This window comes from Syngnathus floridae, chromosome 5 (assembly GCF_059516105.1).
Source record: "Syngnathus floridae isolate MCC-2025c chromosome 5, RoL_Sflo_1.0, whole genome shotgun sequence".
Classification (NCBI taxonomy): domain Eukaryota; kingdom Metazoa; phylum Chordata; class Actinopteri; order Syngnathiformes; family Syngnathidae; genus Syngnathus; species Syngnathus floridae.
Genome location: NC_142417.1, coordinates 11308446 through 11329435, shown reverse-complemented (window position 1 = coordinate 11329435; position 20990 = coordinate 11308446). Strand labels below are relative to the sequence as shown.

The window sequence follows — 20990 nt, the reverse complement described above, 5'->3', positions numbered from 1 at the left end:
CATGCTCACGAACTACAGGCCGTGTTATTTTGTAAATATTCACTAATATGTATCCGTGGTCATTCTGTCTGTTTAAAGCACAGTTATGTTAATATTATTGAAATTGCATAAAAGGTTCAGCATTATCCATGACTAGTGTATCAAACAAACATTATTATGAAGCTTCGACGCGGCCAATTAAGAATTGATATTATAATGTAGTTATTGGGGGCTGAGTTTGTTTGGTTAACATTATTTGGTATAGATTGCGTCTGCATCAAAGTTGAAAAGCAGATATTTAAAGGGCTCGCAGTTGCCTTTGCGCGTTGGTTCTAAGGGGGGCGGGCGGCTCAGAATAGACGCTGAGCTCGTCCTTGAGAGAGACATGACCGCTCGAAGGTTTGACATCTTTAAAGACATCAGTGCGTCGATCTGACGGGATGTTGGCCGTTTTTGTCAGAACCGCGGTGAGTGTATAGTGAGTTTATTTTGCAAGGGCTTGCGTAATCCAAAGGTACGGACAGTAACATGTGTTTACTTTGACTGCACCGGGACGGTTTGACAGGGGGTGGGGCGCAACCTGCTCGGGACTGCAAGACTGTTTCGACACTATACCTTCCATTTTTCTCGTCTCTCTTCCATAGATTTTTATTTGCCAAGATGCAATGAAAATAAAAATAAATGCGTCAGTACTGTCATTGTCAAGACTAGCCTGCTTTTTAGCAGGCTGGCGTGCGCCATTACGTTAGCTTACTTATGCTTGTGCAGTCTTCTCAGTAACCTAATATTGCACTACCTGACGTTTAAAAGTTTTGTATTTATATACAAATATATATACATATATATATGTGTTTTATTGAAACACACTGTCGATTATTTGGAGCTTTATGCACTGCTGACGCAACCAGTACGGTTATCTTTTTTTTAATTATATTTTGAAAATATTAACCGGAAGTTTCTGAATAAACACACAGACAACATTCATACTTGTGTTGTTTATTATTATTATTATTATTATTATTATTATTATTATTATTATTATTATCATTGTTATTATTATTAGTTAATCCCTAAATAGATATAAAATGGGCCATTGGTCAATATGAAATGGGTCATTGGGTTAAATGAGGTTCATGACTGGTGAGGTACCATCTGGAGTCAGATATGTACCCAAATTAAAAGATGAGTCTGTATTTCATTTTTGACCTTAAATGAAACATGTGTAAAGTCAAAAAATTTTTTTTCAAGATTTTTTTCAAATATTTTAATGATTTCTCAATCAATTCCGCTTTTTTTCAACAATGTTAAAGCAAGAAAAACAAAATAATATTTAACATAAGGTCAATTTAATGGGTTGTTGTTTTCAGATTGCTTGCACTCTCTCTCTCTCTCTCTCTCTCTCTCTCTCTCTCTCTCTCTCTCTCTCTCTCAGACTTGAACGTACATGTGAGATCAAATGTTTGCGTGTGTGGTAACTGGAGGCAACGCTTCAAAATCAGTAGAACACACACATCATTTACCTAAGATATAGAACATAATTTAATGTAATCATTGCGACTTATATCCTTTCTTTTTTTTTTCTTTTTTGTACTCATGCAGAAATGTCTCACTTACCTACCCTGACTGCAATCCCTGGTTGGTCTGCACATGTTTAAAATGGACACACCATGCACTGTTTCCGCATTTGGGGTACAACGACGTGCTACCCGACACTAGTCGAACGCATAGTGAGAATATTGATAGAGTCTTACAGCTTTATAACATGTCTCCTGGGGAGACATCAAGTTACCGTAAATGAGGTATTACCTTTCTAATTGCTCCAGTTATCCGAGTGTTGGCGAAGCGATCAAAGCACCCTATTTGCTGTTACACAGTACATGCAGGTTTGTGTATGGACTTGCACGGCTTCCTTTTTCACGCTCAACTCAGCTTTGTTTATCGAGCACATAACCACTACAACAAGAAACAGTGAATAAAATGTAATAGAAAGGCTTTATTGTCACTTACTGTGCTGCAGATGTCACAAAATTGAGGTAATGAAAACACAAAAGACAACTAATAATGAAAATGACAAACATATACTACTAATGGCAAGATTAGGATATACTGTATGTCCCTCTGGCTCGAAAGTTGCTCGATTCCTATGCCCAAAGCTTTGTAGCAGACTGGCCAACTTCATCGCCCCGCTAGCCGACTACAGAGCAGGGATCCGGGAAAAAGAGGGATTTTAGTTCTTCTGACACAAGCAGGGAGAAACAGAGAGACGACGGACACATTATGTGTTTGTTTCACCATTCCAAAGGTTCAACCATGGCAACCTTCTATTTTAAGTGAACATGGTGCAATAACACATCTGCTTTGTTGCTTTGTTGTTTTGGTGTCAGTTTTCACAAACCAAATCATCCTACTGGAATGAATGTTATTTGTAAACCCTTTGAAATGATGTTCGCAGTACTAAACAAGCTCCTCACTATTCTTTCTCTGTTTGCTATCCAAGTCTTGTGTTACATTCTGTTAATCTTTGACAAGATGATAACATATTGATTAATGACCATCTAATGTCGGATTTGTTGGGCAAATCGGTGCTTATCCAAATCATCGCTGGGCACGTGGGTGACTCGACACAAGTGCTCGATAGTCATAATAGTCCATCTGTTTGTTAGCAGGACTGTGCAAAATCTATTCTACACAGCTTTGTGGAGGGCCATAGCCCAACAAAGTACCAGTTGAATGTAGATTATCCAAGTTGGGATTGTTCTCATTTGTCAGAAATCTTTCTGATTCTAATCTAAAAATGCCTTCTACAGCTGCGGCCTGGCGTGGTGAAGCCATGCCGAATGCTGAGGCCGGTTACACACATCCAGGAGAGGTCTCTGGTTCACCAGGAGGGTTTACCTAAGTTGCCTGTGCCACCCTTGAAGCAGACGTGTGATAACTACCTGGCCGCACTGGAACCTATTGTCAGTGAAGAGGAGCTTGAACACACACGGCAGCTAGTGGAGGAGTTCCTCAAAGGTGGTGTGGGAGACCGCCTGCAGAAACGTCTTGAGCGACGGGCACGAAAGACAGATAACTGGGTAAATGTTTGCCTTTATCATTTGCTGAGGTGGTAAAAGCACTTACAATATCTACAACAGTGGTTCTTAACCTTGTTGGAGGAACCGAACCCCACCAGTGTTATATGCGCATTCACCGAACCTCTCTTTCGTAAAAAATATATATATTATTTTAAATTCAAGACATAGATGTTTTTTACTGAACCGTGCAAGAACGTCACATTCTTCAAAGAACAAAACCAGCACAATACATGAACTCACAACAAATGACATACCTGCAAATCAGTGCAACTTCTGCTGTTGCCTTTGCGAGACCAGTTCAGATATCTGTCATCACCAATTTATACGATAAATCAAGTGTGTTCCGACCTCCGCAGTGGAGGCTCTGCCGAACCCCTGAGACCGACTCACCGAACCCCTAGAACCACTGATTTACAGTATACAGTCAGTCATATGTTATGTGTCGCCACTTCTGATTGATATTGTGTTTGTGGAATATTAGGCAGCAAAAGCAGTTGTTTTTATCCATCTCATGGGATGACCATTTTGCCACTTGTTGTCGACTAAAAATGACATCACAGTTACCAGGTCTCAGTTCACAATCAATCACAGCTCAGGTTTAGGAAATTGGTGAGCCATGAGATCTGGCAACTCTGGCAAAAAAATGAACAGGTGTATTTTGTCTGTTTAATTCATATTCCACTAATGAAATTTTTAACATTTTGAAGTTGACTTCGCTTTAAGTAGAAGTACAGATTGTGAATAGTAAAATTTTAAGTTTACTGTCAATTACCTGTCAAAGTGTATTTGTACTTTGTTACTTCACTCCACCAATCATTTGGTGTATATCAGCAATGACAACTTTTGTAATCTAATTCTTTGTGGCCCTCTTGACTTTTTATCTTATAGCTATCGGAATGGTGGATGCAATCAGCCTATTTAGACTGTCGGATGCCGGTGGCTGTCTACACCAGCCCCGGTGTGGTTCTGCCACGCATGCACTTCCAAGATCGCCAAGGACAGATGAGGTGAGCCACCACACACAAACCATTTCCACCTTTGGAAACCCAAGTGTCCTACACTATCAAATGCCCTGCTTTGTCATGTCCTTCCCTATCAGATATGAACTTTTATAGACAGTAAGTATTTTGAGATTAACTATGTTAGTTTAGTGTAAACAAGTTTGCATGCAACTGACGTTTCAAACCGACCTTTACCCATGCTTTCTTCGCCATGCTGGCTATTTAAAGCAGGCCGTCCCCAGGATTGCTCAGCTGTTTTCGACTGCTGTGACCCACGGGATATGCAGTGAACATGACAGCCACATTTTACAGGAGCCAATAGTGTATATGCTTCAGCAGTGCATTTTTTTTTCATTCAATATAGCACTTTTGTACTATTTAGATAGACATCTAATCAAATCATGATTTATACTTTACTTTTATTATATTATCTATACTTTTGTATCAATAACACAGTGACATCTCCTCTGCAGGTTTGCAGCTAAATTGATTGCAGGAGTGTTGGAGTTTAAAAAAATGATTGACAGGTGAGTTTGACCAGACAAATAGTACAATGGAACCTCTAAACTGAAGTCCAATTCGGAAGTCATGCTTAATGTAAGCGTATCACACTAAGACTTGAGTTCAGTGAGCATCGCATTACATATGCATGTTTTGCTCTAGTACGACAAATCACCACCTTCAGTCTGGGATGTTTAGACAAGAGTCAGCAGAGATTCACATTCCATGCAGTAATGATCTGACTTGTTTTTATACTCTTATATCAGTGAAAGTTAAGTGACTTTACAGTTACAATGTAAAATGTGCATTTGCTTCTTCTTCAAGTATTTTGAATCAAATTCTCATTCTGAAATGTTATGTCAACAGTTTAGGCTCAGATCAAATTAAAACAATTCCAATATTTCTAAAATCCAAACAAATCTAAGGTCAACTATCATAAATTGTGTTTAGCCTCCAAAGTCTCACTGTATCAAACCATACCAATGTGGATCATCATGCAAACTAAATTTCTGATGTATCACAGTGACACCCTGCCAGTAGAGTACCTGAGCAAGAAGCCTCTTTGTATGGACCAGTATTACCAGATCCTGTCATCTTGCCGTATCCCCGGACCAAAGAGAGACACTGTTGTGAATCATGCGATAGGCAAAACACCCCCCACTCACATCACTGTAGTGCATAACTTCCAGGTACTACTCTAGATGGCACTGTTGTTCTTCTCATCCATCCGTTGCACAGCCCATAACAGAGTGAAATGATCCTGTCCGTTTTCCCTTGCAGTTTTTTGTCTTGGATGTATACAACAGCGACAGAACCCCGCTGACAGTGGATCAAATTTACATGCAACTGGAAAAAATTTGGAATACCTCTTTACAGACCAACAAGGAGCCTGTTGGTATCCTGACGTCACAGCACCGTAACACATGGGGAAAAGCATATAATAATCTCATTAAGGGTATGGTGACACAAAATAGTCTTCAGTCCACTTCTAAATTGTTCTCAGATTTTAGCATAAAGTGACTTTTATGTTTTTTTTTTCTTCACTCTGCAGATAAGACAAATAAAGAGTCAGTTCGTGCCATCCAAAAAAGTATTTTCACTGTATGTCTGGATGCTCCGATGCCTCGTGTGTCAGACGAGCTGTACAAGAGCCGTGTAGCTGCACAGATGCTGCATGGGGGTGGGGCTCGCTGGAACAGTGGCAACCGCTGGTTTGACAAGACGTTACAGGTGAGTGAATGCCTACCTCCTTAGAAGATAAAAATATGCAGATGACTGAGAATTACAATTCTGTATGAACCATCCACAGTTTATTGTTGGTGAAGACGGTACCTGTGGACTGGTGTACGAACATGCAGCTTCAGAGGGCCCCCCCATTGTGTTTCTCATTGATTATGTTGTTAAATATATGTAAGGTTACTTCTATTGTGCTTGGATAAACATTTTTATTATTTTTAAGCGGACTGTAGATGATTGATAATCTTTTTTTTTTCACAGGCAAAAGACAGAAATAGTCCGTTCCCCCATGGTTCCTCTAACAATGCCTCAGAAACTGCGTTTTAATATTACACCCGAAGTCAAGAGAGACATTGAAAAAGCCAAACAAAATATGAACATGTACGTACATGTGAGCCTGTGTGTGTCATTGAAAGTATAATAACCACCTCTACTTGGGACAGTTAAAGATTTCATGCAACGTCTTGTTTGTTTTTTGCATTGCCAGAATGGTACACGACCTGGATGTGAATGTTCTTATGTTCTCTAATTTTGGAAAAAATGTGCCAAAGCAACACAATCTGAGTCCAGATGCATTCATTCAAATGGCTTTCCAGCTTGCCTATTTCAGGTAAAAAAAAAAATCCCCATTGACTTTAAATACTAGATGGTGCACATTGATGGAGTGTATGCATGGCCACTTTGTCTAATTGTTGCATTTCAGGTTGTATAACACATGTTGCGCCACATATGAGAGTGCATCATTACGAATGTTTAAATGTGGAAGGACAGATGTGATACGTGTAACGACGAAGGAGTCTTTGGAATTTGTCCAAGCAATGCAGGACCCAACTAAACAGGTGTGGTTGTTTGTTGAAATATACTTAGGCCCCTGAATCACAATTTTGGTTGACAATCTATTCTGTGTCCTGATATTAAAATGACCCGGATGCATGAGAATATTCAGACTTGTTGACTTAATTTTTTCCATGTTTATATGATCTGACTGTCAACTCTTGCCTACAGAACACAGAGAGATTAGCACTATTGCAGAAGGCTGCTCAGAGACATGAGGAGAACACATACAATGTGAGAACTCAAGATTGGAATCTCAGACTTCATATCAGTTTGGATCTTAAGCAACAATGTATTTTCTTTTAAGGCCATTCATGGACAAGCCATTGACAGACATCTTCTCGGACTGAGGTTGCAGAGCATTGAAGATCTCACATCAATGCCTGAGATATTTATGGATACATCTTTTGCTGTGGCTCACCATTACAATCTCCTAACTAGCCAGGTATGGTTATCTAGACACAGTGAAGAAAGTCTTGTTAAATTTATTGGGAATGTGGTCGAAATAAAGTGTAAATAAAATAACACACAGTGTTAAGGGCCCAACAGTAATCTGTTCTGAAAGTTTGTTTTCCAAAAAGAAAAACAAAATCATGGGCCAGAAAACAGTAATGCACAGTTGATGATATATACTGTATTGTAAAATCTGCTATTCTGCTTACAGCTCCTAGTGAAATATTTTTTTTAATCAGCATTGCTGTATTAATGAGACATTTAATTTAGTGTAATCATCCCTGCGTTGCTATAATAAGAACAAATCGACTAAGGCATAACTGCATGCCCATTATTGAAAAGATAAAAAAAATATTTGTTTTCATTCCATCTTGACCTCTATAGTACTGTTTTAAACACAGCAAAATTTAACTTGATCCAAATAAAAACATGTCCTTCAGTGGGATACAAGCAGCAATTGAATGCTGTTCCGTCGATAGAAGTTTGACTGATTGAAGTTGAAATAGTTTTAAGAGTCCTTAAATAACATATATTTAATTTTTTTTGGGGTCGCATCTCATTTGTTTACTTGTGCATGAGCCATCGTCCTCACCATGTCTGCTGGTTCCAGGTTGGTTCCAAGACCGACTGCGTGATGTGCTTTGGTCCAATGGTGCCAGATGGCTATGGAGTGTGTTACAATCCCATGGCTGAGCACATCAACATTGCGATCACAGCTTTCAACAGCTGTGAAGAGACAAATGCAGCCAAGTATGCACAGACTGTAAATGATGCTCTGTTGGACATGAGAGCTCTGCTGGAGGACACGGCTACAGCCAAGCAGTGAACCCACAAACAAGCCTGGAGTGTTTTTAGAGAGAGAGGGGGGGGGGGGGGGGTTAACCGGGCTGTGTGCAAGCTGCAAATCAACCGGCACTCAATGATAAGGAGCCGCAGTGCACCCAAAAGTCTGGCAGGGCAACTTATTGTTTGTAAAGTTTCTGAGACGTGTGAGGCAGGACTCTTAAGGGATGACTATTGAAACAAAACACAATTCTCTCTGATAAAAATGATATATTTTGTTACATGGTGTTGAATGTCTACATATATATAAACATTATGAACTGAAATTGCACCTGTACTTTTTAAATTTAAAATCTAATTTAACGCTAACATTCGGAATGCTTGCTCATATTTACTTGTTTCACAACAACAATTACGGTACATTGGCTATATCCGAAATATCTTGTAAAAAAGAAAAAAGAATTCTATGCATTAAGAAGCTGAAAAAGTTCCTCGTTGTACAAAGGAATATTCCGCTCTGAAGCTTCCCGGGGTGTGCTGGTAATCTCCATGGAATTCAACCTCGGCCATATTTCCAGAGGAGTGCCATTGAAACAGCTGTGAGCCTTTAAATACATTGGTCTTGAGCATATCCAAGTCCCGGATCTGAGCAACATGCAAGACAGGTTGTAGGGAATAGCACACATGCCCAAATATTACCGTTATTCCTTGCACAGTATTAAATGCAATATACTAGCTAAAGTGCCCACCATAATGTATGAAGACTGTGAAGTTGTGGCATTGAGTTCCAATCCTATGTGCACTGCTTGGATTCTTATCTTCACTGAGGGAGGGGCATTGATAAGCACCCGACAGGTATGGTTAGTATCAGAAGTTATTGGATTCTCAAATACCCCGTTGGAAGAAAACAGCTGCTTGTCACAATCTTTAGAGAAAAACAAACATTTCATTTGTGAGAAATACATAGATACAAGCATCTCCTGGTTAGTTTTGTAACCTGTGTTGTTAAAGCAGGTACTGGCAATTTAGTTTGTGTTTTGTTTTAAAGGAAGTTAAACTGCACCATGATTACCCTCACGTCTTTACAAAAAAATTATCTTTTTCGCAAGATAGGTATTAAGTGAACAATGTTTGATATAAAATTATGGTAATTCATATTAATATTCATGCAATGATTCACATACAGAAAATAATTGGGGATAAAATGAATTTCTTATTGTTAAAAATGAATCTGTATAAAATTAGCCAAAAAGAGAGATTTCTATGCCGCAAGATATTTAAAAAAACTAAATAATCCCATTTTGTGATCATGCCAGATTGTGTGTATTTGTGCGTGTGATGTGACTACTACTTTGACGGTGGCCCTTTTTCATGTTTCTCTGTGAGCTGTAGGTGAACACAATGCCATTCCCCAAAGTGAGCAGATTCTGCCGCACGAGAAGGACGTTGGTTCTGCTGGTCAGTGAGCTACCAGCCGCCTGCTCGCACTTCCTCACAAGTGCCAGTCGGTCAAAAAATAAAGCATATTCACCTGTTGGGACACATCCAATCAATTATTTAAGCTTTTTTTCTCAAAATGCAGCATATGTAATTAGACTATGTGTACATGCTGGGTAATGCTCACTCTTTTTGCAATTTAAGGAACTTGACTCGATTTTGATGTGAATGACCTCATCCAGCGGTCGGCCAATGGCCACCATGCAGGGACCAATAATATTGCTCAGGTCAACTCTACCTGTTTCTTGTAGGAGCAGCTCTCCACAGGCATCTGGTAATGAGCAAACACACTAAAAGTCAACTCTTTAGTTCTTCATTAAAAAGCGTGATTTAAACTAATTACTGGGTTTAGTTGAAGGACCAGTGGTTGTGGTGGACTGCAACATGGTGACTGTCCAGGGTAGACTTAGAGGACGATTGCCCATACGGTACTGTTTTGTTATTCTATATGGAGTATGAGACAGGTGAGAATCCTCCTCTAATGCAGGATGCATAGCTGGAGTGACTATTGAGGTAGGTGGCACATCCTTGCAGATATCCTTGCTGCAGCCCTGGATTGTAATGGGCTTGGGCATGTGCATGCATAAAAGTGGGCTGAGGGGTTCCGGCTGAGACGGGCCCATGCATGACACTGTCCTGGACTGAATGCCATAGCCACAGGACACTGAACACTTCAAAAAGAAATAGCAAAACAATTATATATTCCATATTCACAGCAAAGCACAATTTGTAAATAACCACTAATATCTTATATTTTTGTTCTCATAATTTATTCTACATGTTGACCTGATTAGTATTGCTCTAAATCAGCTATAGGCTCCAGTTCAGCTTTAGGCTCCAGTTCACCTTTAACCTTAATGGGACCAAGTGGTAAAAACAATAGATGGATGGATAATTCCGGTATTGATAGATGTTATTGTTGATTTTAAGCTATAGAAGTGTTATTTTCATGTTTAGATTCAATTGGAATGAATGTACCTGGCTCCATGGCTTTGCTTCCCACCTAAAGGTGCACACCTGCACCAGGCAGGGCACCGTGGTAGCAGGTTTGACTGATGCATGACATCTGTCATCCAGCACCACACTTTCTTTGCCTTGTACAAACTGGACACAGGAGACATTCCTGTGAGCTACACCCAGGTTACAAGACACAGAGCAGGGTGACATACTCCGAACCCTCCACCTGAACACAAAAAAAAATGATAGTGAGTTGATTTTTGTAATCACAGAGGCAGGGGAAAAAGTATTGTGTGTTTGTTTAGTTCACCTTGCCGGACAGTTGTGGGTGTTACATGACACCACTGCTGTGGGTTTTGGAAAGTCACTGCACTCAGAATTGTCCAGCACCTTCTCCTCCCCGTCGATTTCCTGAGCACAGTACAGCACTGTGTTGGCAACCCCTCCGCCACATGTTGTACTGCAAATGCCGATCTTAGATCGCCACCTGGTGGAGAAAAATATCTGATTCTTCCTCCAAGATACAGTATAATTTATATTAGCATAATCAGTCAGTACTCTGGCAATATCATTATCATTAAAAACAATTTAATTTTTTTCTCTTTATTATTTTTTGGTTATAGCTTTCTGTGAAGTAAAACTGCATGACATCATACTGAGAGGTGTAACATTATACAGTGCCAAATGTGGCCTTAATAAGTACATACATATTCATAAATTGTGTATTTTGTGCTTTTTGAGGGTCCCCAAATGGCCAGCGGGGCTCAAGCCTCATGGCTTCATCATATGAGATAGCAAAAATACACACCACCCTGTATGATGTTTTTACATAAGACTACAAATTTTCTGCAAGACAAACATTTATGTCTTACATGGGAGGGCAAGGGAGTGTATGACAATTCTCGGATTTAGGAGGAGGTTTGGTTGAAGGGTCACAGTGGAAATCAGGTACCATCCATCTGGTGTGATGGTCCGCACAGGAGAACCACACTTGCATTGATCCTACAATGGGAACGTACTTTGAATGAGTGATGTGCACATGTGACTTGGAAGTTATTGCACATCTCGTGCTTACCATTGCCACATGTCTTGGAGCACTGAGTGACAACTGGACTCCACACAAACACAGGAGCTTGTCTGGAGCGTGGTATCAAGCCAGACTTTAAATCAGGCTGATCCTGTTCAGGAAAAACAATCCAAAGAGACCCTTCAGACATTGAAACAAGACAATGGTCATGTCTTTTTTTGTTTTTTTTTACCTCTGTCGTTACGTCCCAACCAATTGGACAGACGTCCACTACACAGGGCACAGAATCAGGAGGTCTTATTTGATTTGAGCAGAATCTGTCATCAACTCTAACCTCTTCATTGTCCTCTTGCCGTACACAGGATATGTTTCTTTTTACTTCTCCTGGCCCGCACACTGCTGAGCAGTCCCCTGCCTCTGACACATGCCACCTTAGAACACAAATAGCATTGTTTTTTTTTCTTTTTTTTGCTTCAATTCAAATATACAATATCTGTCGCGGCAAAATGAATTAAAAATGAGTTGATGGTTGGGATGCACTTACTACCTGGCAGGACAAGATTGAAGATTACATTTTTCAACAGCATTCGGAGCTGAATCAGCCGGGCACTCCGAATCTGGGACTCTCTCATCATCAGTGCCATGTTTCTGAACACAAGTTACAGAACGTATCCTCTCTCCACTACCGCAGGAAGTGCTGCAGGATCCAAACCTTCCCGTGATCCAGCTGTAAAGTGCCGTATGAATATCTCAGTGCCACAGGACACAGCTGTGTTGTAATTTTGGCATACTGACCTTGGCGGGCAGGCTGGAAGCTGACAGGATGTATGCTGTGGTACAGGTGAACGAGACTCATAACAATAGTGTTCCTCTAGATGTGTATTAGTAGTTTCTTTATCGACACATACATATTGATGCTTCTGCACACCTGTAAGAAATGTCTGCATGAGCCTATGCTGCATAATTTGGAGTGTAGATTGTCTCCATAGAATAACATTGTAAAGTTTCTATCCCAAAGTAAATAATATAAAAAACATAACGATATATAATAATAATGCAATGATGGATAGTTGAAAACATATATAAGTGGCTTTATGAATTGTACAGCTACAGAGCAGCTACAATTATGTTTAACACTTATCATGTTTGACACTTGTTGTGAGCAATTTATTATTTCTTTGTATTCAGTATATGCCAGATGCACCAATCATTTTTCTGAGAAAAAATATCAAAACTTCTAAAAAGCAGACAAATAAAATGTGCTCTGTTCCTTATTGCTATACAACAGTATTATGAATAAAAAAACTGCTTAAATTGACAGAATGCAATGGTTAAAGGGCCAGTTTTTGGCAGTAATCTTTTCATTTCAATGTTTTTATGTTTACTGTTTTAGCAAAAGATTGAGTTTCACGCATCCTTCCTTACTCATCTGAATAAATAAAAAACGGTGGCATACCTAATCCACAGGAAACAGAACATGGTGTTGTAGTAATGATCCATAATCCTTCAAGTTTTTTTTCTATCTTGTTGCTGCGATTATTTGGAACGTAAAACTGATAACTAATGTTGGGGTTTGTTTTCTCTCCATATTCTTTTCCATATCTGCGATAAACCTGCAATATTAATACAATTTAAATGACAGGTGATAATTTACCTTTGTTTATAATCAAAATGTTTATTACATCCTGACCTGAATGTTTATCTGCTGTTGTACTGGTCCAGGCAACAGGAGCTCTTCCATATCAGGCAAGAGGTCAGGAGTCAGATGGAGGCGGTACTCAAGCCAGTTATCATCCAGTGGGGAAGGATATGTCATATTTAAAGCCATTCTACCCATCCCAGAGACAATATATTGATCTCCATATAGGACAGCTATCAATGCAGAGGGCAAAAACAGAAATTTGCAATCCTGCTACTGTGTGATTCTAAAACGGAGCAAATATCACTCACCCATATGAGTGAATAGAGGTGCCCTGTTTATGATATGAACCTGTGTAGCATTTAATGGCACAGACAAGAAAGTGGTGTACTCTGAAGGTGAAATACAGGAAGTAATGAACAGAAGACAATATATTAGTTCAGATTAAAAGAAAATATGGTAAAACTTGAATAAATGACGTGAAAATTAAATTTTTCAGAGGTTCATAGATATCGCATTATTCTTACCTTTTGCCTGACCTCCAGTGTAAGAGTCAGAGGTCAGTGTGCAAGAAGATCCATCACCACCACACAAACCACACACGTCTCTCACTTTCCCAGAGTGTAACACACCGTCACAGCCGAAGATCTGATCAGCAGTAAATATTTACGATGAAATACAAAATTTAATGTAGCAATATTTTTACATGTATTCTTTTGTCTCAAAATGATCTCTACCAGACATTTCCCTTGCAGACAAGCGGCTATTGAACCAGGAGGTGGTTGGCCATCAGCCTCGCATCGTGTCCCATCAGCAAACTGAGATCCACGGCTCACAATGAAGGCTTCTCCCTTGGATTGGCACATGTATCTGCATTGCTCATCACCTGATTACGGTGAGAATATTTCAAAACTAATTTCACAGGACGAGTATCTTTTGATTTCCCACCTTGTGAGAAGCCCACTGCAGGGATCCAGGTGTAGAAGGAGGCCTGGTCCGGATGAAGGAAAAGTGGATCAAGGTCTGTTTTGGAACATTGCTCAGCCATGAAATCCAGCTGGCTGTTTTCACATGGCTGCAATGGCAAAGGTGCAAAGTTATTTTTAATAGATTGCTGTGACATTAATGATGGGGTAATTTAATGATGAGAAATTTACCCAGACCCAAAAACTAGGAAGAAATCTTACAAATTTTCCACTGCGTGAACAACATTGAGCTACTGTATAGAGGCCCTATGTAAACAAACTGAGAACTCACCTGCTGGTTGCAAAGTTCAGCCTCAATACCCATCCCCATGCAATCATTTCCACCAAAAGCAGGTCTGGGAGAAAAAAGTCACTATTATTCATTAATTGGCTAAAAAATGCTGTTTTGTATGAGTGTTAACCTTGGGTTGTTGCACTGGCGTGTGCGGTGAGTGACTCCACCGCCACACGTTCGTGAGCAGGGGGAGAACCCAGACCAGCCTGACCAAGAGCCGTGCACCACTGCAGAGGTGCTGAGCTGATCTGGGGACACACAGCGCCCCTTCAAACACCACTGTGAACAAGAGAAGGGTAGCTTGTGGAAATCATGCCAGTACGTTGCTCAAAAATCCACAAAAGGTCTTATTACATTACTTGATTAGGTCCACATTGGGTCCCATCTAGTAATGGTACTAGAAGACGTTTGCAAGAGCTGTCATCGTTTGGGTTTGTGTGACAAGATAGAACCCTGCACATTGGCTGATGGTAAAAGAAGCAATCATATTTGTAAAATGTCAACCGGTTATTGAGTTATAACAGTATGGATATTTGATATTACCATGTCTGGATTGGTAAACGAGCAGCTTTTTGCATGACTTCCAAAAGCTATTCGACACTGGTCATCAACCCCATAATAGAGGCCAGGCTTCCAGTCCTGTAGGGAGCTTTCAAGAGCTGGTAGGTCTTTTACACATTCACCATTCCCTTTGCTGGGAACACAATTGCATGTGATACCCTTTTAAATTTTAGAGCTGTAAAACATGATACTAAAAGATTCCCAGAGGATATTAGGTAAAAGAAAAAATGTAAGTCAGGTGAGTATAAATCACCACATAATAATAAATGTTTCATGAGGAAATGTCAACAGTTAGATTATGTGGAGTAAAAAGATTATTTTTGGCAAATGTTTAGATTTAGATATTCAAGATTCCTGAGAATATAATCACAAAATAATCTGTCTCTGTGTTTGCATGCGTGTATTTGTGTGTGTGTGTGCGTGTGTGGGTTTTGGAAGTGTAGCTGCCTCACCTGAAAAAGGTGAGCAGTTGATGTCTACTACAGGATGACCAGGTAAGATCCACACTGTTGTAGCCGCCGTCAGAGGCCATCATGAAGCCACTCCTACTGCATGTATTCCCCACACCATCATGATTGATGCCAAAACTGAGCAAGAAAATGTAAATCCTTACTTCACAACTCTTTTAGTTGGGTCTCTGCATGCTATAAGAATATTTGACTGCACTGGCGAGGCTCGTTTTTTTTTTTTTTTCTTGGGAGCGTCATTGGAATGGGGGGTCAAAGATATTTCAGGGTGTCCTCAAAACAAATATTCTTTTTTTGCAAGCCCAGAATTTTTTCAGAAAACACTGATAGATTAAGGGGATTAATGGAATTGTGGAAAGAAAATGGGAAAATACCCAAAAGCCATTGCTGGTCTGGTACCTGGGAAGTCCAAGCATATTTCAGGGGGCAGCAGTGCCCCCTAGCTGTGCCACTGCTTAACTACTGGACATATTTATTGAGCATTTATACTTAAAACTTCCCATTATAGTTGCCACCATAGGACAACCTGATGTTGTCTTGAAACAATACAATTGGGAGATAGACTCTGCGGTACCTGTGTGCAATCTCATGAGCAATGGTGATCCCAAGGTCAAATCCAGTATCCTCTGTGATCACACAGCTCCACTCACTGGAACAAGCACCTCCCAGCTGCGTAACTCCTCTGACCTGCTTGTTTCCATCAGGCAACACCAAGTCATACCTGTTTATTGTAAAAGTCATGTGAAAATAAAACATTGTTTCTCCATCACAGCCATTACACCTTATAACCACAAACCTCGTAATGTACAAGAGGAGATCACCATGCAGTGGGTCTGTGTCGTTTGACGGGTTTAACCGTGAGCCCCAGTCGCATACGCTTCGGAGAGAAGAGGTGATGTTTGTTGACATTTGGATCTCTGACTGAAATGGGACAAAAAACCGGAACACTGTAAAGCAGGAGAAGTTGTGATCTGTTCCAATTCTACAAGGGGTTGCTGACCTCTGGTTCTGACAGGATGATCATGCGAACTAGGTGTACCCTCATGTTGGCACCCAAAGTCATGTCTCTCAACAGTTCTGAGGCCTGTATGGAACAGTAGAAAGGATTGAATAGAAGGTGCACATTCTTTTCATAATAATATTCCCAAAAATAAATGACAGGTTTTGAAATGCACACAAAGCTGCTAAAACGTACAGAGATTTTAGAGATTCGTTGCTCATACTTACAATGTTGAGGTTGGTGAGTATGTAGCGTTCTGTATCCTGCTTGTGGACCTGCTGGACATCAGGTCCAACAACTACCAGTAGTTCCAAATGTGTGACATCAGGCATCGGAGTTGACCGACGAGGTCGACCTCTGACTGTTTATAATATAAATGACATGAGTTTTTTTATGCTCCAAACGCTGTCAATTTTTTTCATCTCAGATAGCTCTCATACCTGAGACACCAGGAGAAAGAGTATGTGAAACCACGTCTCTTTGTCTGCTCGAATAATCAAACTGCTGCCGAACAAAACAAACAAAAACAAATGTTCATATCGGATGTTTTGGAATCTACCGATTGAAATTGTGAAAGACAAGTTTTTTTATTGACATATTTTAGGGTTCCAGAAAAATAAAGTCCAACTCTGCAGGCAGTGGGTGTTTGACAGATGATAAACAGTTTAAAGTTGAAAAGTCCAATGTACTTAGCAGAGGCCCAGAGCGGTAAAATCACAAGCCACAGTGCTTGCGTCGAAGTGAGCGTTTCTCTTACCTCGGCCGATGGATATCTCATTAGAGTACCGAAGCCAGATAGGAGTAACAGCAGACAGAGCAGAGTCAAGAACACCATTCTGGCTCCCCTTCCGGAGCACATACTTGGTCTGCTTTAGTACTATAGGACAATAAGTGATAGTCCCACACTGCAGGTTGGGATCCTGTGAGGGGGAATGACTAACGTGTTTATGCAAACAGCAGGGACAAAGTTGATGGATGAGACATTTCATTTGCTGTTTTTGCCTTGTGTGGGACCGCAGAGAGGCCCCTCATTGGTTGCCTCGTGTGTTTATACAGCGACTGTAGTTTGTATTTCAGCACTTCTGGCTACTGAGCATTCCGTTCCCCTTTTATTTGATTTATACTGTAATTGGGAGAATGACTGATTAGTGTCTTAATGAGAGAACATACAGCACTTTTAAATGCCTTCTTTTCCTACAGCTGGCAGCACTTCCAACAAAAATCTGGTGATGCATATCTATTATTACCAATAGAGGGCAGACACGATCCTAAAATTGTCTGAAAGAAAAAAAAGGGAGGATTAAAATCTTTCCAGCATACGTACGTATCTACACGACCCATGACCACGCCGGGCAGTTTTAAAGGCTTTTGTGACAGTGCAATAAAATTAAACGATAGAATTTTTTTTGTGTATAATGACAAGTACAGAAAAACCTACAATGAGTACTCCTGGATAATAATTAATAATAATAATAATAATAATAATAATAATAATAATAATTAATTGTTATGTTTGCAAATACTTGTTCAAATGAAAATAAAAATAGTCATTTCAGATTATGATGATTAATTTGAGCAAATGCATCATGTGGAAGTTTTAAGACACCAGCTAAAAATAAAATTGGATAAATAAAGAAAATATTCTTTCGTGCAAATGAACATTTCTTTCAATTTCCATGTTAAATGCAGAGTGACTGGCCCATTCCTTCTTTTTTTTCCGGTTCCCCTCAGCTTTTACAATCCTGAGTGGGATTTTATTTCCATAAAGCTTGGATTGAAGCCCCATGTGACATCACTGAGCTAGATATCTGGTCATTGTCAGTCTAAATCAAAAGCTGTGTGACAGGCATTACACCAACATTACCGCACCTCAATACTTTTCTGGATTTACAAAGTGTAGTCGACTGTGATAAGTGTTGTTGGACTCCCGTGGTCATGTCTGTTGAGGGATTGGATATTTATGATAGAATAAATTATATATCATGAGCCATATGGTCACAACAGATAATGCCACAGGAAAATTGTGTTTGTTAGAACGAAGGAAGTCCTTTAACAGAATTGATGCATTCCAAAATATCAGGCTCCTTAGTGTGAGGAAGGGCAAAATCTTAATTTTGACAACGTGATATTGAAATTATTGAAGGGGGAGCTCTATTACTTCTCTTCTCCACGGACTGACAGTTGGCTGGTGAAAAGTCTGCAGTGTAAAGTCCAACCTCTCAGTATTTCATTTAGAGATGATTTTAAGTAGAGTGGCTCTGTCGTGTACATAAAAGGATTTTCGTTCATCTGCTCCTCGCTGTTGATTTCTCCATCTGTCATGCTTGTAAAAAATTAATGTGTTCACTTCAACTATATTTAGATATTCTAAGGATGATGAGGACTCCTATTCTGACTTTTTTTCCTTACTACTACAATGGTGTTAAGTTCATTATCTGGAATGTAAATCATATTTGAAAAGATGGATGTGACATACTATCTTCACTAAAATGATCACTGAGCTTGGTCCTGCTATTTTCTTATCTTGTCAGAACAGTCTGATCGAAGGCTGGTGAAATCTAGCACATCTTTCATCTCTGGCAGCCTGTTTTTCTTTCAAAGTTGGGCAAGCATTTATTTATAAAAGTGTCACAGTGATGTATCTTTTTCAAATAAAGATGAAAAAAATAAAAGAAGCATCTTTAATAAAAGGCCACATAACATAAGTTTTCTAAATATATAAATGTTCACAAGCTTGCTTCATCTGTGAACTCAAGAACATTCCCCACTGCTGATAGTTTTTACAACCTTCTTGTGTTTTCTCAGTTAAATTTGTTGACAGTAATTTCTCGGAAATAAAATAAAGGAGTTTCCTGCCTGCAATGTATTGCCAAGGGTGACGAAATTCAGCAGTAAAAAAAAAAAATACACACTGTGATAATTTCCAGTGGCTCCCCTGGTGGATTCCCCAGCTATTTCAACTGTCCTTGATTCAAAAGACAGACAATGACTGTTGTATGATTTTTTATTTAGTTTGCTGACAAATACAAAACCGTCAGGCAAGTACCTGTACATTCAATATTTTAACAGTACTTGCTGCTTAAAATGTCGGGTATACATTGACATTTATTTATCCGCAAAATAAATATATTGACAGCTTAGCACATGTCCTGTTCAGGTCAGCGGGGAGTTGAAGCCTTGCCCGACTAACTTTTGGCAAAAGGCAGACTGCAACCTGGACTGCTCGCCAGTCAATCACAGGAACCCGACACATGCATATAGACAACCATTTCGACTCACATTCACACCATCACAAAGTGAGAACTGAGCCTACGCTTGGAATTCCACCACATGGAAGTCAAGTGAGTGAACCGCCAGTACACCGTCAGGCAATCCATTGGAATCATTTTGAATGTAAACAAAAAGAAACATTCATGACAAACTATAAAACAATCATATTTGCTACATCAGTGACACAAATGGCATATTTTTAGTATTCATCTTGTTGAAACAATTTTCCAGTTACCGAAAGCAGATTGTATTGGACTAAATATCTGCTTCATAATGTGATGTGCATAACCGCATTCATGAAAATCGAGGAGATGCCACTGATCTCAGCATGAGAGAGATGAGGAGTCTCTCGTTAATCTAACCCATCCCAACGCTCAATTCCCCAGCCTTGCTCCCTGCAGTTGATTACAATAAGACGCTGCAGGTATAAGTGCAGTCCCAGGCATTTGGACGCAAGCCTCCTATGCGTGGGTAGAAATTGTCCTGCCGGGAGAAAGTCTTTTTGCACACTGCTGAGGGGGAAGTGCATTTTGATGAGCTACACATGAAAAATGCTTGACTTTCAAGTTTAGAGGAGTGTCATTCAGTTTAGTTCCATGTGTTCACATCATCCTAAATAGCAGCAAAAACTAACTGTACACTTAGATTAGGGATCAAAAGTATAGGGACACTGCTCTTAATAAACTAATCAAAGGCTCTTTTCTTAGTTTCTATTGAATGAAAAGATAATAATATAAGAATACATTGAGAGTCAAAAAGGTGGGCTGGCTGTGGTCTGGATAATCACTTGCCAGCAACACACAGTTATCCTCATTTTAAATATCCTCCTTATCCCACAGTTTTTTAAAGTCTGAATTTAAACTGGATAAAATTTTGATTAAAGTTTGCATAGATGACGCCTCAGATTGTGCTGCCAAATACTCTTAGCTGCATCTTTCACATTTAATGTCTGAATCAGTTGTGATGTATCAGTCACTCTTCCACCACCTACTCACTGCCTTACAAGTCAAACTCCCAAGGAAACTCCAAGATTCTATTTAACACCCTCAACGATACTATCTCACCCTCCACTTCAACTGGTCTCAAATTAATAAACTGTAGCCATTTTCTTTCCTTGGCAATCCTGTTTCCCCCCTCCCCTATCTCACCATCTGTTACCACACTTGACTCCTTTCAACCAATGTGCCTGCAAGACCTCGATGAGAATGTAAAGCTGTTTTGCTGCCTATCAGCGATAACCTTCACTTTCCTTATTTCTCTAAATGATACCCACATTTGCCCGTGGTTTGAACAGAACCACATCATCTGCAAAAAGCCTAGAAACCGGACGCCTTCAATGCCTTGGTTGGCTGAGAAATTATGTATATAAATGTGAGGGACAAAATCTGGGACAAAGGGCAGCCTTGAGTCCAACCGCCACTGGAAATTAACTTGGCTTTCTGCCGGAA

At 39.8% G+C, this 20990-nt stretch overlaps 2 protein-coding genes across 3 annotated transcripts; one reads left to right on the top strand and one right to left on the bottom strand.

The window, feature by feature from the left end:
• The first annotated feature begins 285 nt into the window (after positions 1-285).
• On the top strand, positions 286-8605 carry LOC148398144 (carnitine O-acetyltransferase). Of its 2 annotated transcripts, none has more exons than XM_088376305.1 (14): positions 286-446; positions 2787-3056; positions 3945-4063; positions 4531-4584; positions 5082-5247; positions 5339-5513; positions 5610-5788; positions 5868-5968; positions 6056-6175; positions 6282-6404; positions 6498-6633; positions 6800-6862; positions 6936-7073; positions 7692-8605. In XM_088376305.1, the coding sequence occupies exons 1-14, from the start codon at positions 420-422 to the stop codon at positions 7905-7907; spliced, it is 1887 nt and encodes a 628-aa protein (XP_088232431.1). In that variant the 5' UTR covers positions 286-419; the 3' UTR covers positions 7908-8605. The 2 variants fall into 2 exon arrangements, with proteins under 2 accessions (XP_088232431.1, XP_088232430.1); XM_088376304.1 differs by lacking the exon at positions 286-446 and adding an exon at positions 2417-2588.
• adamts13 (ADAM metallopeptidase with thrombospondin type 1 motif, 13) lies at positions 7941-17226 on the bottom strand. Its single transcript, XM_088376303.1, has 29 exons — positions 17030-17226; positions 16713-16776; positions 16500-16633; positions 16273-16356; positions 16069-16193; positions 15847-15993; positions 15258-15392; positions 14788-14938; positions 14604-14708; positions 14372-14523; positions 14242-14305; positions 13933-14059; positions 13722-13870; positions 13512-13632; positions 13296-13376; positions 13036-13217; positions 12802-12958; positions 12141-12273; positions 11893-12072; positions 11578-11776; positions 11394-11496; positions 11191-11320; positions 10629-10805; positions 10340-10544; positions 9705-10032; positions 9489-9632; positions 9216-9395; positions 8614-8789; positions 7941-8509 (listed from the first exon to the last, which is right to left on the bottom strand). The coding sequence occupies exons 1-29, from the start codon at positions 17129-17131 to the stop codon at positions 8336-8338; spliced, it is 4209 nt and encodes a 1402-aa protein (XP_088232429.1). The 5' UTR covers positions 17132-17226; the 3' UTR covers positions 7941-8335.
• Positions 17227-20990: the final 3764 nt, after the last annotated feature.